This window comes from Palaemon carinicauda, chromosome 24, assembly GCF_036898095.1.
Source record: "Palaemon carinicauda isolate YSFRI2023 chromosome 24, ASM3689809v2, whole genome shotgun sequence".
NCBI classification, from domain to species: domain Eukaryota; kingdom Metazoa; phylum Arthropoda; class Malacostraca; order Decapoda; family Palaemonidae; genus Palaemon; species Palaemon carinicauda.
This window is the reverse complement of record NC_090748.1, coordinates 62,601,581-62,616,904: the sequence shown is the minus strand read 5'-3', so window position 1 is coordinate 62,616,904 and position 15,324 is coordinate 62,601,581. Positions and strand designations below refer to the sequence as shown.

The window sequence follows — 15,324 nt, the reverse complement described above, 5'->3', positions numbered from 1 at the left end:
GTAGTCAAATATACCCAAGGAAGCTACCCTATAGGAACTTCCATCAGGACGACATGGCTATCTCACCCAAAAATAGATTTTTCGCTTCGCTCAAAATCCGTTTTTTACACAAACCCATCAATCTTGGTTCCAATGTCCTCCAGACATGAGCATTCTTTTGTTTTAGAGACAAAAATAGAATAGCACTGTAAAAAGTAACTATTCATGCATGTGCATATCCAATCCATGGGTAGGTAGTGACTACCCTCTTTATTCCATCATATAGAGTAAATACTGCAATACTCTTTAAAAAACGGATTTTGAGCAAAGCAAAAAATCTATTTTTGGGTGAGATAGCCATGTCGTCCTGATGGAAGGTTCCTTTAGGTAGCTTTCCAAGGGATATTTGCTACAGTGATACTCCCAGAGAATTAACCATAGGTCTCCAGAATTCTAACTCCTGGCGCGAGTATCCTTAATATATCTTTAAGGATATCGCATAATATCAGGGGACATATTTTTTGATACGACACATAGCTATCTTCACCCTGAATAGATTTAACTCTTTGAGGGGGAAGAGTGGCGAGCGAAAGGGGAGCCGTTATCAAAGTACCCGGTGAATCCCCCCCCCCTCCCACCGCCAGCCCGCTTTCCTCATTCAAACACTTTAGGCTCAATGTGGAACATGAGAGGGGTGGTAGAGGCGGGCATTTATATTAAATGATTACGGGTTTGTATAGCTAGGAAAAATACAATTTAGGACAAATTGTCATTTGTTCCGACGCGATATACAAACCTCGTAATCATTTAAAATAGGAAGACTCACTGGTTGGTGGGAGGTCTGCCTTTGCTGCTTGTGGACAGCTAACTGCCCGGATATAGACCTGGTCTCGAATGAGAGCAGAGGACTAAATCCACCTACCCCTGTCTCTTGACCCGACATGATGATGGTGGGGTCTAAGAGACTGGGAGCCACCGCGCGATGTGTAAGAGCATCGCGCGACCTGAGCGCGTGACTGTAAGAGACACTCGACTCTAGAGTCAAAGTGACTGGATGAACCTCCAAAACCAAAAGGCAAAGGGTTTATACATCCACCGTCTTCCCTGCCTAGCAGAAGACGGGAGAGGAATACCTGTAAACAAACTCTAGCAATCTTACCAGGGAAGACTTGCCTTGATGTATGGAATTCCAAGAGAGGAGACAGAGAGAAAGGCAGATCACATGCAGACTGCTTTCACACTGCCAAACATACCATAAAATCAAGACAAGAGACTTCTCTGTCCTGGAGGAACTGAAGAGGTCAGACAATAGCTTGAGCCGCTACCACAGGGCCAAGTGCAAAGGTTTCCAAGGACTTGTGCGTAAACTCCCTCAAGTAAAAGGCTGTAAAGGTGGTCTGGCGTTTCCAACCACCAGCCTTTAGCACTTTGCCCAATGCAAGATTTCTTTTGAAAGTGAGCGTGGGGGCAATGCCCCTGATCTCGTGAGCTTTAACCCTCGCTGGTGCTTGGACTCTTGAGGAAGTCTCATACGCCTTGCGGATGGTTTCAAGGAACCAGAAGGATATCGTGTTCCTCGACATCTCCCTCTAGGCTCTGCCGGTGCTAATTAAGAGTCGTCGATATTCAGGCCTGAGATGACGAGTTCGCTTAAGATAGCGCCGGAGACACCTGACGGGACAGAGAAGCCTCTCACCTGAACCGCCACTCACCGCATCTGGTAAGGAAGGAATAGTGAAGGCCTCGAACCTGGGATCGCGGATCCCTGGGTTCTGAGTCTTGACTACACACTCTGGCACAAAACTCAAGGAGATCTCCTTCCAACCCTCTGTGTGAGTGACATAACAAGAGAGGCTGTGTAACTCCCTGACTCTCTTTTCCAATGCTAAGGCTAGCAGAAAAACAGTCTTAGCAGAAAAACGGTCTTAAGGGTTAAGTGCCTATCTGAGGCACGGCTCAAGAGTTCATACGGAGCACGAGTAAAAGACCCAAGAACTAAAGTGACATCCCACTGGGGAACTCGAAGTTCCCTCGGGGGACATGACTGTTCGAAGCTCTTAATTAGCATAGAAATCTCTTGGGCGTTGGAGATATCTATGCCCTTCAGATGGAACACCATTGCAAGGGCAGACCTGTACCCTTTAATGGCAGAAACCAACAGGAGCTTATTTCTGCGAAGAAAGACTAGGAAGTCTGCGATCTGAACCAGAAAGGCTGCAACCGGAGAGATACCCCTTCCACTACACCAATCACAGAAGACCAACCACTTCCCCTGGTAGACTGAGGAGGGGGATCTTCTAAGGTACCCTGACATCTCTCTCGCAGCGAGCCCGAAAAGCCTCGCATTCTGAGGAGATGCTGGATAATCTGAGCAACTGCACCGCCTAGTGGTACCTGTTCGACAAGGGTTGCCGAAGGAGATTGGGCCCGTGTGGTAGCTCTCTCGGTGCCTTGACCAGGAGCGACAACAGATCTGGAAACCACTCCATGTGTGGCCATAGTGGAGCAATGAGAGTCATCCTGAGTCCTGGGGTTACTAGAACCCGGGACAGAACTGCGCGAAGTAAGCAAAAGGGAGGAAACGCGTAGCAATCCAGTAGATCCCAAGGATTTTGCAGTGCGCCCTCCTATGCAGCCGCAGGATCTGGTACCGGAGAGCAAAGCACGGGAAGCTTGGCGTTGTGCCGTGTTGCGAATAGGTCGATGCATGGTTCTCCTCAGAGGTCGAGTACTCGACTCGCGACCCAAGGGGGAAGAGACCATTCTGCCCCTATTACCTGGTTTTTGCGACTTAGGGCGTCTGCCAGAACATTTGTCTTGCCTGGAATGTACCTGGCTGACAAGGTTACGTGTTGATTCTCTGCCCACAGAAACACCTACCTTGTCAACTGCTGCAAGGGACGTGAGAGCGACCATGGATGTGTTGTCGCTCATCAGCACTACCGAGTGCTGGGAAAGAAAGAGTGCTCTCGAGACTGCCATTATTTCCAGAACGTTGATGTGCAGGTGTTTCTCCTCTTCCGACCACACACCTGACACAACTAAGTCGTCCAGGTGTGCACCCCAACCTTCTGTGGACACGTCTGTGAACAGACGGAACTGAGGTGGAGGAGGGTCTATGAGAAACCCTCTCATGAGATTCTCCTCGTTTAGCCACCAAAGGAGATCCTCCCTTACCTAGCGTTCCATGAGGACCGGACGAGAGGGAGGATTGGTGGCTGCCGACCACTGCTCCTTTAGGCACCGCTGAAGAGAACGGCGATGGATCCGCCCAAAAGGAACAAGCTTCTCCAGCGAGGAGAGGAGACCTAGAAGAGCTTGCCACTGGAGGGCTGGAAGTTGTTCCTGCAACAGAAATGGCTGCGCAACCTCTCTGACTCTGCTGATCCGTTCTTCCGAGGGAAAAACACAAGCTGCTGCCAAGTCGATCAGCATTCCGAGATACTTCACCTTCTGGTTGGGAATGAGGTTTGACTTCTCGTAATTCACCACGATCCACAGATCGCGACAAACTGCCAGAAGCGAGTCTCAATCCTGAATCAACTGCTCCTGCGAGGGAGCGTGAATCAGCCAGTCATCGAGGTACATCAGTAGGCGGATGCCCCTCGAGTGAGCCCAAGCTGCTACCGACGTGAACACTGGCGTGAAAACTTGGGAAGCTGTGCACAGTCCAAAGCACAGGACTTTGAATTGGTACAACGTGCCCTGGGAGGTGAATCGGAGGTTCTTTCGAGACGACCGATAAACTTGTACTTGAAAGTACACATCCTTCAAGTCTATCGAAAGCATGAAGTCGTACTGCCTGATGGCTAACAGCCCAGTGCGAACTGTTAGCATCTTGAATGCAGTTTGCTGAACAAACTTGTTCAATGGCGAAAGGTTGATGATCGGTCTCCACCCTCCTGTCGCCTTTTCAACAAGGAAGAGATGACAGTAGAACCCTGGTGACTGATTGTGTACGACTTCTAGCACATCTTTCTCCAACACTTCCTGGACCTCCACCTCCAAGGCCAGAGCCTTCGGCGATGTTGGAGCATACGTGTGGAACGCTATTGGAGTGGAGGATAGGGGGGGCCGATGAAGCACGAATGGGTGCTTGTGCCCTTCATGAAGGGTCAACACTACCCAATCCTTGGCCCCGAGGTGCTGTCTCATTGCCCAATGGCGCGATAGGCATCCCCCTACCTTCGGCTGCATGGGAAGGGGAAAGCCAAACTCAGCATTTCCCTTTCCCTCGCTTGCCCCTGTTCTTTCCCCGATGTGGAGGAACTCCCGAGGGAGGCTGAAAGGTCTGTTTGGGGGCAGAACCCTTCTGAACAGGAGCAGGTCTCGGCTGCACAGGAGCGGGACTAGCGGTACCCTTACTACTTCCCGTGGGCCTGGCCTGACTCGGCCTGGCTGCGGACGGTTTCGCGGGACCAGTTTCCTTGAAACTCACAGCCTGGGGGATAATGGAGTCCTTCAAGTTGAGGCACCATTTATCCCGCGCGGCCCGAACTTCCTCTGGTGGAAAGAGAGAAGTTGCATCTCTAATAGGAGTGTTTCTGAGTGCCAGGGCCTCTCCTGAACCAATCTGTCTTGCCAAACGAGCAGCTACTGCCTCACGTTTTTTGAGGATCAGATTGGCATACTGGGTAGCAAGCTGGTGCAAGAGAAAAGCAACAGCTTTCCCACCAGACAAAGCCAGGTTCCTGTACTGCTCCATGTGTTCGGGGGTAGCGAGCTTGGTGTCCCGCGCGAACATTGTGGCCGTACCACACCGGTGCTCGAGCCACGAAGCAGCATTGAGAGCAACTACAGAGATGGACTCCATAGTTGAAATCTCAGAGGCCGAGGAGACACTCTGGGATTTCAAGCTCTTGACCGAGGAACCCCCAGCAAGCGCTCCGACCGCGGGGTCGAGAGGGAGAGGACAAGGCACAAAAGACTCTGTGACATAGTACCTCTTCTGTCGCTGGAGTGGTTGAGGGAGAAGCTTGTTTGAACCTTGGCTCTTAAGCGAGTCACCAGGTCCTGCGATCTGGTCACTCACTCGGTCCAATGCTCAAGCAGCCTGTCTCGACCAGGGTAGTGTGATAGGCCGTGAACTGCCTTCGGGAGCTCCCCATAGGATCTCCAAGGCTGTACACTTATCCTCAGACACTACCGCAAGGAGCCCTGAGGCCATTAATCTCATGCATGAGGTTAATGACCTCTAGGAACAGCGACTCCACCTCAGGATCTTCCGTCTCCACCGCCGGTGAAGGCTGTGGAAGTGGCTGATCCCTCGGTCCCGCTACATCCGTAGGTGTAAGGGAAGCGCCATGCTACACGGGTGATAACATCCCCCATGAATACCCTTGCTTTGGCCCTAAGACCGAACCAGGCGTGTATTCAGGAGTCAAGGAAGGACCCTGGCAGGATTCATCCCCAATGGAATGCATCGAGGTTCCCACTGCGACCGAGTGCGTGACTGGTTGCTGCGAGCCCCATGAAGCTCCCGAAGGAGCTCGAGCGCGAGCGCGGTCGCTAGGAACTGCAGCGCTCACACCAGGAGGTGTAGACAGATTATTTGCGCGAGTGGTGCACTCGGCCTCACCTGTTTCATGGCCAGGAAGCATGGGGGTTGGCTGTATCTCGCGCGGCTGGTATGCGTGAGAGCTAGCCTGGTCATGCACGACCGGCCCCCATGCTGCGGGCTGGGCCGCGAGGTAGCTCCATGCTGGGCCGGAGTCGCGCGGGTTGAGTGGGCGGCTTTCTGGGCCTGCTCCCTGCTCACGCGACACACGAGTCGTGGAGTCGGTCCGCGTGGCTACCCCCGTGGAGGTAGTTGTGCGTACCATGGATTATTCACGAGACCACAGCTGAGGTTTCTCGTGCAATAGCCAGGACTCTCATTTCCCTGCTCAAGGGCAGTTCAATTCGTGTCTCAGCAGTAGATCAGGGGCCCGAGGACCCCGTCACCATGCTCTGGGAGACGATACATATGCCCTCGAGCGCGGTTGTCGTGCATGGAGGCCTTGCGCGAGATTCGCTGTGAACAATCCCACTAGCGCGGGGAACACGGGAATCTCGCACGTCGCCCTCTTCTCCGGCGGGAATCTCGCACGTCGCCCTCTTCTCCGGCGGGAATCTCGCACGTCGCCCTCTTCCTCCGGAGGAGAAGAGGTGTCTCGTGGTGTCATGTCACTTCGACTGCAACTGGCCTTCCTGGCCTTTTTCGCTTTCCTCTTCTTCCCCTTCCTCTTTCTCCTTGGGGGAGAAGAGTCAGAGTCCAGAAGATGAAGACGAAGAGGAGGAGAGAGAGGAGGAGGAACTAGAAAAGGAATACCGCCCATGCTTCCTCTTCTTGTGCCCCCTCTGAGGTACTGGAACAGTGGTCGAGGCAACAGCAAACGACACTAGACGAGGATGAACAACCTCAGCCATGTCCGTAGGAAGAGCCGTGGTCGGTAAACTTGGTGAACCCGAAAAACATATTGTCTCTGTAGGAGTTTTGGCAGATTTTAATTTTAACTGACTTGCGGGCAAAGCTATAAAGGTTTTGCCAGCAGTGGTTAAAGAAATCTTACTCTCCCTTGTTTTAACAGGGAGTCCAGCAGTTATTTTACCCTTGTAAAAAGTTTGCATTTTGCCAGGAACAAATGCTTTAACAGGAACATGGTCAGCATCAACAGGGGCATCAGGGAACATGGGAGTTGATAAAGTTGCAAATCAGATACATTCATGTTTTCATCATCAATCGGGTCATTCAAATGTCGTTCAATCTCGTCCGCCAGAGTTAAACGGCGTTTTAACAAATCCAAATCAGGTTTACCTGATAATCCGATAGACGCCCAAAGTTCCCCCATCTTACCAGGTAACGTGTTGTCATCCATATCAGACGGTCCAACCATCTGTCGGGTGTCCGTCGAGATTGCCGAAGTAGCGGGAGCACTAAGGTCACCCGCTTCCCGGCGAAACCCAAAAAATCCCCGACAAGCTGTGAATCAGAGCCTCTCAAAATCATACTCACACACTCCGACTCGGAGAGGGGGTGAGCAGACTTCACTGTGGTAGTTTCTTGAGATGACACACTTTGCACCAGCTCCCCACTCTTCTTCTTCTTCGAAAGAGGCGAGCTCTCCGAAGCAGAAGAAGCTTTATAGTTCCAGCGATATTTACATCAATTCTCGAAAGCTTGCCACTGCAAGGGCGACCAGGATTCACTCTCACGGCAAGGAGAACCTTGAGAGCAAGGTTTTCCCCTGCATGTTGCGCAGAGCGTGTGCGGGTCTACAGGAGGGGACAAAAGCCACCTACTGCAGCACCCGAGTACTGTACTTTTCTCATCCATTACAATCACGCAACTAGTAGTACACAAGTACAAGAGAAGGCAAAAGGCTGCAGTGTAGAGAGAGGAGAGTAGCACAACCATCTACGTTGAGCCGAAGCGAGTTAATGAGGAAAGCGGGCTGGGGGGTGGTGGGGGGGGAGCTAAGCTCCACCCCATACTGCCAGCCAACCAATCAGCAGAACTGCCTGGTTTTCTTTCTCATTGGCTGTTTCAGCTGAGCTGGAGCAAATTCCTATATCAAATGATTACGAGGTTTGTATATCGCGTCGGAACAAATTTAATTGAAGAGAAAAATAAGCACTGAGCATAATTGAAAAGATAGATTACTATATGAAATCAAATAGAAAGTAACTATGATATCTAATAACAATTACTACCTCAGTAAAGCTACGATGTGCAGTGGAAAAAAATACTAAATCCAACTATAATGGAAATCTTTCCCTTGCTTGTTACTTTGGTTGTTATAAAACTATTTCTTAAAGAAAAACATATAAGTTTTTATCTCAAGTTACATGAGCTTTGGTATCATAATATAAATTGTTTAATAGAAGAATAGCAAACTTTAGTTCAAGTTGAAACAGGAAGTTAGTCATTGATTCAAATTCTACCCTTTGAAGTAATGACAGATTAACTATGAAAAACCCAGATAAACTTGATGTTTTGTAGACAGGAAAATCTTTCTTAAATGTCTTTCGAGAAATTAAAGTTTTTGTCATTTCTAAAGCCTATTATTAGGAAAAATTAAAGATTTAAACAAGCGAAACTACTTTTACTAACCCCCTTGACTTGTTAATAATAGTTTAATTTAAAGCAACAGGGTTGAGTTATTTGTGTTACTTCAGTATAAAGCTATTTTGGTCATAGATACTTCAACATTGTAAATGTTAGAACATATCCCACATATCTTATGAGCTAAGTCAAGAAAAGAGACAACAAGCTCATTACTGTACTGTACATACCTGTAATGTACATGGTTGAAGACAAGACATGTGTGTTTTTGCAGACTGTGCTCAGTTTACATTTCTTATTTTTTATCAATTCAGTCACTTAATTTACATCTTATCATGTATAACTTATGTTTATACACATCCAATGCTGTTGGAAGAACAGGATATGTATACAGCAATTAGCAAGTTACAGGTACTGTATATTGCTGTGTTTTGCTAGTCATTCTGAGGTGCATTACAGAGTGACCTCCAATAAATTAACAAAATCATTAATCAAGCAAGGTTCTGGAGTCAAAGATGTCGGACTGTAAATGGTAAATATTTACTATGTGCAATATGAATATACTAATAGAAACTTACTTTCATGAAGGTAGAGACCTCCTTTACATGTAAATTACGCATGCAGTTACTATAAAACTCCTGTTAAATAAAATTTAAAATACCAAATATCATACCTGGTTGTAGTTTTAACCAATACTCGTTTTTAGGATTTCGTACTATTTTCCCAAGATTTCTCATGTGAAGATAAAATTCCTGCATTCTTTCAACTGGGATACTTGTAAGAGGTGCTCGGTCATAGATGTTATATCTGCAACAATTAAGATAGATTAAATGTGATAATGCAAGTCAGTAAAATAGAATATGGATTATGTCAATCAACACAGTAAACTACAAAAATATAGTAAATGAGTTTCTATTTCACATTATAGTCAAACCAATAAATTTCTACTCCTTGTTGGGATTAAATGTTGTCTCCAGTAAAACTAAATTTTTGCTTACCACTTCTGAAATTTAAGAGATACAGGTACTCTTCTTTTATTGTTAACAGTAAATTCAGTTTTCATAATACTGTACAGAACAATGATGGCTTTTTAGTCTAATTTTGAAACTGAATAATAATGCTCAATTTCAATGTTGAAATGAAAAGAAACAAACCAGAATTGTATTATAATACAGTTGGCCCTGGAGATTCGTATAGTCAGTCATTTGTAATACAGAGAACTGTATAACCCACAGTATTAAATAACGGATTTTGACATAGGAAAAATCTATTTTTGGATTAAAGAGCCATGTCATCCTGATGGAAGTTCCTCACTAGCAGCTTCTATTTGAGATATTTCTGTGAATGATATACCGGAGAAATTTACCTCCAAGGTATCAACAGAGTTCTGACCTCCGGAGCAAATATCCTGAGATATATCGTGTCTAAATCAGGGACATGTTAATAACAAGCCGAGGTTATTCTTCCTCAAACAGAGTTAAACCTTCTCTCGAAGGAAAGGTGAGGGTAGGATACGTGGGCAGGAGAGCCGTTACAGCTCCCAATCTCAATGTGATACAACTAACACAATTCCAGGAGCAGCCATCACATGACGCGAGGTCCCGGGCAGAGAAATGGAAGGGGATGGAAAAGTAACAGGCGGGCCATCAGGACGACATAGCTATCACCCCAAAAATAAAGTTTTCCTCTGTCAATATCCGTTTTTTTGGGCTCGAGCCATGTCGTCCTGATGGAAGTGTACCAGAGAATTATAATTCTCAGTTGTGGCCAGAAGAGTTTTAATCTTGTAACTCCTTAGATATAAGCATACTTCCTACAGTATTGGTATCTATGGTACTGAACGATGAGAGTAAGCAAAAAGTTTGTACAAAAGTAGGAACAAAGTACTGTAAATCAATAGCAAAGTCCCACTCACTATAAAGAACTTTTTCTCCAGTATATTAAAAGACCGAAGTCTATAATAGGATGGCTAAAAACTTTTTATACACTACTTTTAATTTCATATAGATAGCAGGTCCAAAGAAAGGACACGCAAAAAGGAATAGTAGTCTTTTAATGTTTCCGAAAGTACATACATGTAGTAATAATAATACAACAAGATATACAATATATATGTATATACAGTATATGTATGTATATGTATATATAATGGATTTTGAGCAAAGCGAAAGATCTATTTTTGGGTGAGATGGCCATGACGTCCTGATGGAAGGTTCCTTTAGTAGCTTCCCAAGGGTATATATGACTACAGTGATATTCCCAGAGAATCAAACCAAATGTTTCACAGAATTCTAACTTCTGGCGTGAGTACCCTTAAGATTACTCTCAAGGGTATCGTATATAATCAGGGGACGTATTCTTGACACGCCACATGGCAATCTGTACCCCGAATAGCCTTTACGCTTCGAGGGAGATACGTGGCAGAATTAGAAGGGTAGCCGCAATAGAGGTTACCCTGGTTCCCCTACTACTATCGTATCACAACCGCGCCAACTCCCTCTGGCGGTCATCCCTTGCAGCATTGAGCATGGTGCTACAGATACAGTAGTTCAGGGAGGGAAACCGTGAAGTTCTTTTCATAGAAAAGAAGGATGGGTCCATCAGGACGTTATGGCCCGCTCACCCAAAAATAGATTTTTCGCTTCGCTCAAAACCGTTTTTTGGGCTCAAGCCATGACGTCCTGATGGAAGCATACCAGAGAATTAATGTATCTGTGGATTTTCATCAGTGCCTTAACCTTGGGACAATATTTCTACGGCCAAAAGGGCCAAATGAGACAAATGATGTTACCGTTATCCGTCATTATCACTAAGCATAACAATGTTAGTGCTTCCTGCCCCCTGTAGGGAAGAGTCATTTTTAGATGTTGGAAAAGGGGCCTCAAGGTAGCATATATTATATGAACAAACATAAGTATACACTGAGAATACAAACGGTCTCAAGGCTTGTATATATTGCGGAACCAATATCAGTGTCCTCATCCGTTGTTTATAAGCATACAATGATATGAGAAATACTTACATGAGTAAGTCAAGGAACTCGGCATCTTAAACATGCAATTGTCACCCCCTCCAAACCAACCGTAGTTCGACAGCTTGAGACTGCCATCGTATATGCACTGGCAGCGAGAGGGGGGTGGTACCCCCATCCTCACCTCCTCTCCTCGAACTGGAGTGGAGATAGGAGGGATAGGGGACAGGATGTTCTTTAGGAAGCTGTAAAATAGGTAGGTATGGTTTCGGAGAGATTTTAGAAATCTCACACCCAAATGTGTAAATGTTAAGAGCTGTATACCAGATTCTATTAGCTTGGGTTTTTCAAGACCTTCGACAGTAAGGTCTGGCCTACTTACAGGTCAGAGGGTCTCAGACGGGGTTGGGGATTTGGAAATAATATTGCTGGGGGCATGAACCTCCATGCATTATGTCCGTGAAAATACTCACTCTTATAACTGCAAAAGACTGTGATGCATCATCTGGTCCCTCCTGTAAGGAAAGGAGAACAGAAATGAGTATTCAATTGATTATCACACTGATAAACAATTTGCAAAAATCGTCTTTTGACAAAAATAGCTTAGGACAGAAAGCTATAAAGAGATAGCGGGAGACACATACCCGTGTATCCCCTGCGAGCCAATGCTGTTACCTCCCCTCAGTATTAAGATAAGGAAATTCCTCCAACTTTGGAATTCCCGGTAAAAGGGGGGGTCGAACACCTAGGTGTAAAGAAGTGTACAAAGCACTCCTCCCCCTTATACTGAACACTGTGAGGTAAGGAGGACTTATTTCACAATCAGAGTATCGAAGGAATGCCATTCTTTCGATATAGGAGCAGTACCAGCAGAAGGTCGCACAAGGGTACCCAAGATATGTTGATTAGAAAGATAAAAGACATATATTTGTGTATCCCAACCAATCTATTTGCTGTGACCTCCCTTACAATATTAAATCAGGGAGTTTCCTGATCAGGGAAACTCAGGGATAAAGGCTCTCCCCTTTAAGGGTTAGAGGTGTCACACCACCAGCCCTTTACAAAATTTAATATTGTAGGGTAAATGGAAACTGATTTCATATCAGAATATTGACGAAATATTATTCTATCAATATAGGATTGGGTTCAGCAAATACCTGGGCAGGGATATCCAAGATATATTGGAAATAACTACTAGTATAATATATACGTTAGTTTTCCATCTGCCGTATATACTATACTGCAAATATACTGACTACCTGTATAGACATATACTGTAGTTCAGCCGGCATGTTGCCGGAATAGCTAGCTCTTGCCGGAGCATCTAGCATGCTAGATAAGAGAGAGAAAGAAAGCATGGAGTGAAGGCTATCTATTACTGTGTATGTATACAGTAATAAAGGATGTAAAAGTCTAATTTTACTGCCTTTCTACTAGTATAATACATACGTTAGTTTTCCATCTGCTGTATATGCTATACTGCAAATATACTGACTACCTGTATAGACATATACTGTAGTTCAGCCAGCATGTTGCCGGATTAGCCAGCTCCTGCTGGAGCATCTAGCATGCTAGTTAAGAGAGAGAGACAGAAAGCATGGAGTGAAGGCTATCTATTACTGTGTATGTATACAGTAATAAAGGATGTAAAAGTCTAATTTTACTGCCTTTCTCCGAAAAGAAGGTTCAAATGGAAGGGGAGAATGTAACATTCAGGCTTCCATCTAGCCACAGTACTATTGCCGGCTTACCACTGTAGGCCAGCCTCCGGCAGCACTAGTACAGTCGGCATGCTACCAACTGAGTCAGTACCTATCTGTGCCGGTCTACTGCCGGGCAGAGCAACACGCCGACAACAGAAGTTGTGGCCAGCAGTTCAAGGGAGAACTGGAGAACCTTGGTGACAAAAGGGACCTCCCACCCACAGCCGTCATGGCCGCCGGAAGCCGTCAGTCGCCGACAGCCGTCAGCTGAGGAGAGGGGGTCTGGCCGGCTCCGGCAAGCCACCGGCAATGGTAAGGTTGCAGGACGCCGGCTCAGGAAAGACAATGGCTCGGCCATCGTAAAAGAACAGAGGAGGGGGGGAAGGGTCCTATATGAGGTATGGGAGGGGCCGGCAATGTTGCCGGACCTACACACTTTGAAGAAACTCTGTTTCAGTACCGGCACAACCCCAAGCGGCAGGAGAATATTCTATTCTCCAGCTTAGAAGGTGCAAATACAGTTAAGGGGACGGCAGTCCATGCCGTTCCTCTCAACAAGGGAGAAACAGAGTTCCAATGCCGGCGCCATCCTAGGCCACAAGAGTATACTACTCTACAGCCTAAGGTCTGCGAGCATAGGACTAGTCTAGTAGACCACAGGGAGAAGGTGGCGGCATCATGCAACCACTTCAGGTGTAATCTAGGGAGGGCTAGCCTCCTATGCCAGCAGTTCAGCCGGCAGGGGAATGCAATCACCCCGCCAACCGACTGCCGACAAAAGACTAAATACTCTGAGGTTATGATCGAATCCCAAAACTTGCCGTCTGCTGTTAAGGGATGAGACAGAAAAACTTTAGGCTAGTCATGCCTGAATTTGAAATTTAAGGCCGACGCAGAGAGTTGTAGTCAAAGGCTACTCTCAGAGGGAAGAGAGATTACCCAAAAATCTCTATTCGAGACTAGTAACGGCTAATATAATTCCAGGAGATATTAATCTCCAAAGGATGATAACCGATACACAAGGGTAACCGGGGAAATGTCGAAAGTATATGTTGTCTAGGTTGGGTTACCTAGACAAGGCGAGATCTCAGTTACCTAAAATCACCAAAACTCTGACATATACGATCGACACAGAAAAGGGGAAAACGGATTTTGAGCGAAGCGAAAAATCTATTTTTGGGTGAGATAGCCATGACGTCCTGATGGAAGGTTCCTTTTTGGTAGCTTCCTTGGGTATATTAACTACAAGGATATTCCCAGAGAATTAAACCACAGGTTATCACAGAATTCTTACTTCTGGTGCGAGTATCCTAAAGGTTTCCCTTTAAGACATCGTATATCAACAGGGGACGCATGTATTAACACGCCACATAGCTATCTGCACCCCATATAGAGTTAACACTTCGATATGGAAAGGTGGAGAATAACTGGGGAGCCGTTCCACAGTTACACTCGTCCGTGGCTACTTTTGGTACTCGAAACGTAAACAAACGGGCGCCATTGCTAAATGACGTCACGTCCGTCCTCATCCTGATGCCAGCTCCTTGCTAATCTCCATGATACAGCAGGACAGGGCGGGGCCTGAAAGGCTGGACTAGAATAGCAGGGAGGGTCCATCAGGACGTCATGGCTATCTCACCCAAAAATGGATTTTTCACTTCGCTCAAAATCCGTTTTTTGGGCTCAAGCCATGACGTCCTGATGGAAGAGTACCAGAGAATCAATGTATCGTGGAAAATTTCCCCTTATTAGAGTAAGTGCCAAGGGCTTTGAATAGAGGTATGTAATGTGACCTCGGTAGAGGTTCCGTGGGGATCCAGCTTCCTGCCCCCCTTGGCAGAGAAGTCCCAGCGGGTTATACCAAAATTCAAAGTGGTCATCGAAGGGCTACTCACCCTGCGGAGAGTTCGTGAAGGACTTGGAGACAGGACAGAATGGTCAATATTCGTGTAGGAACATTCTCAAGAGTAGATGAGTGATAGTTAATCACTATATTCCATGGTTAGAGAACAATCTGGTCTCGAAGGTATGGCGTAGGTAAGTATTCAATTAGGAATATTACACAGCATAGGTGAGTATATAATACGACAAAACATATTATTCTTCTCATTTCAAAGGAAAGGGTAAATGAAACTATGACATTCATGTATTTCATAGTGTAAATAGGAGCGAAGATAGACGCACAAGTAATAAAATAGACATTTTATTTCATAAATTGCAGATTATAGTAGTAATAAATGCAATAAAAGATGTAAAGTTAATTTACAATAATAAATAATGTACATAGAAATTAGAAGACTTCAATCTTGAATCTGAAAGAAATTTCAAATTTTTAGAAAGCACAAGTTCCAGAGGAACGTCAGTCTTTAACAAAGGAAAAAACACATCATGCCCTTAGGCATGTGGCACTCATGTGAAGTCTATGACTTTTCACCTTGGAAAGAACAGTCTATTAGAAACACTAAGTGTCCATGAAATCACTATGTATCACACGAGGGTCAACACAGGCACCCGTAGAGTTAAAGTCCCAAGTAACTCGCTGTTCTATGCAGAGTTAAACTGCAGGTTTCATAACACTACCTGCGGCTACCGCGAAATGTTAGACTTCATGCACTTGCTTCGCGTAG

General features: G+C 45.8%; 1 protein-coding gene across 1 annotated transcript in view; it reads right to left on the bottom strand.

Annotated features, from left to right (window-relative positions):
* Positions 1-15,324, bottom strand: part of Tmlh (Trimethyllysine hydroxylase) — a 184,889-nt gene that overhangs the window by 19,314 nt on the left and 150,251 nt on the right. The window contains exon 8 of the mRNA XM_068348137.1: positions 8,697-8,830. Within this exon, the coding sequence (XP_068204238.1) occupies positions 8,697-8,830 (134 nt within the window). The remainder of the gene's footprint in view (positions 1-8,696; positions 8,831-15,324) is intronic.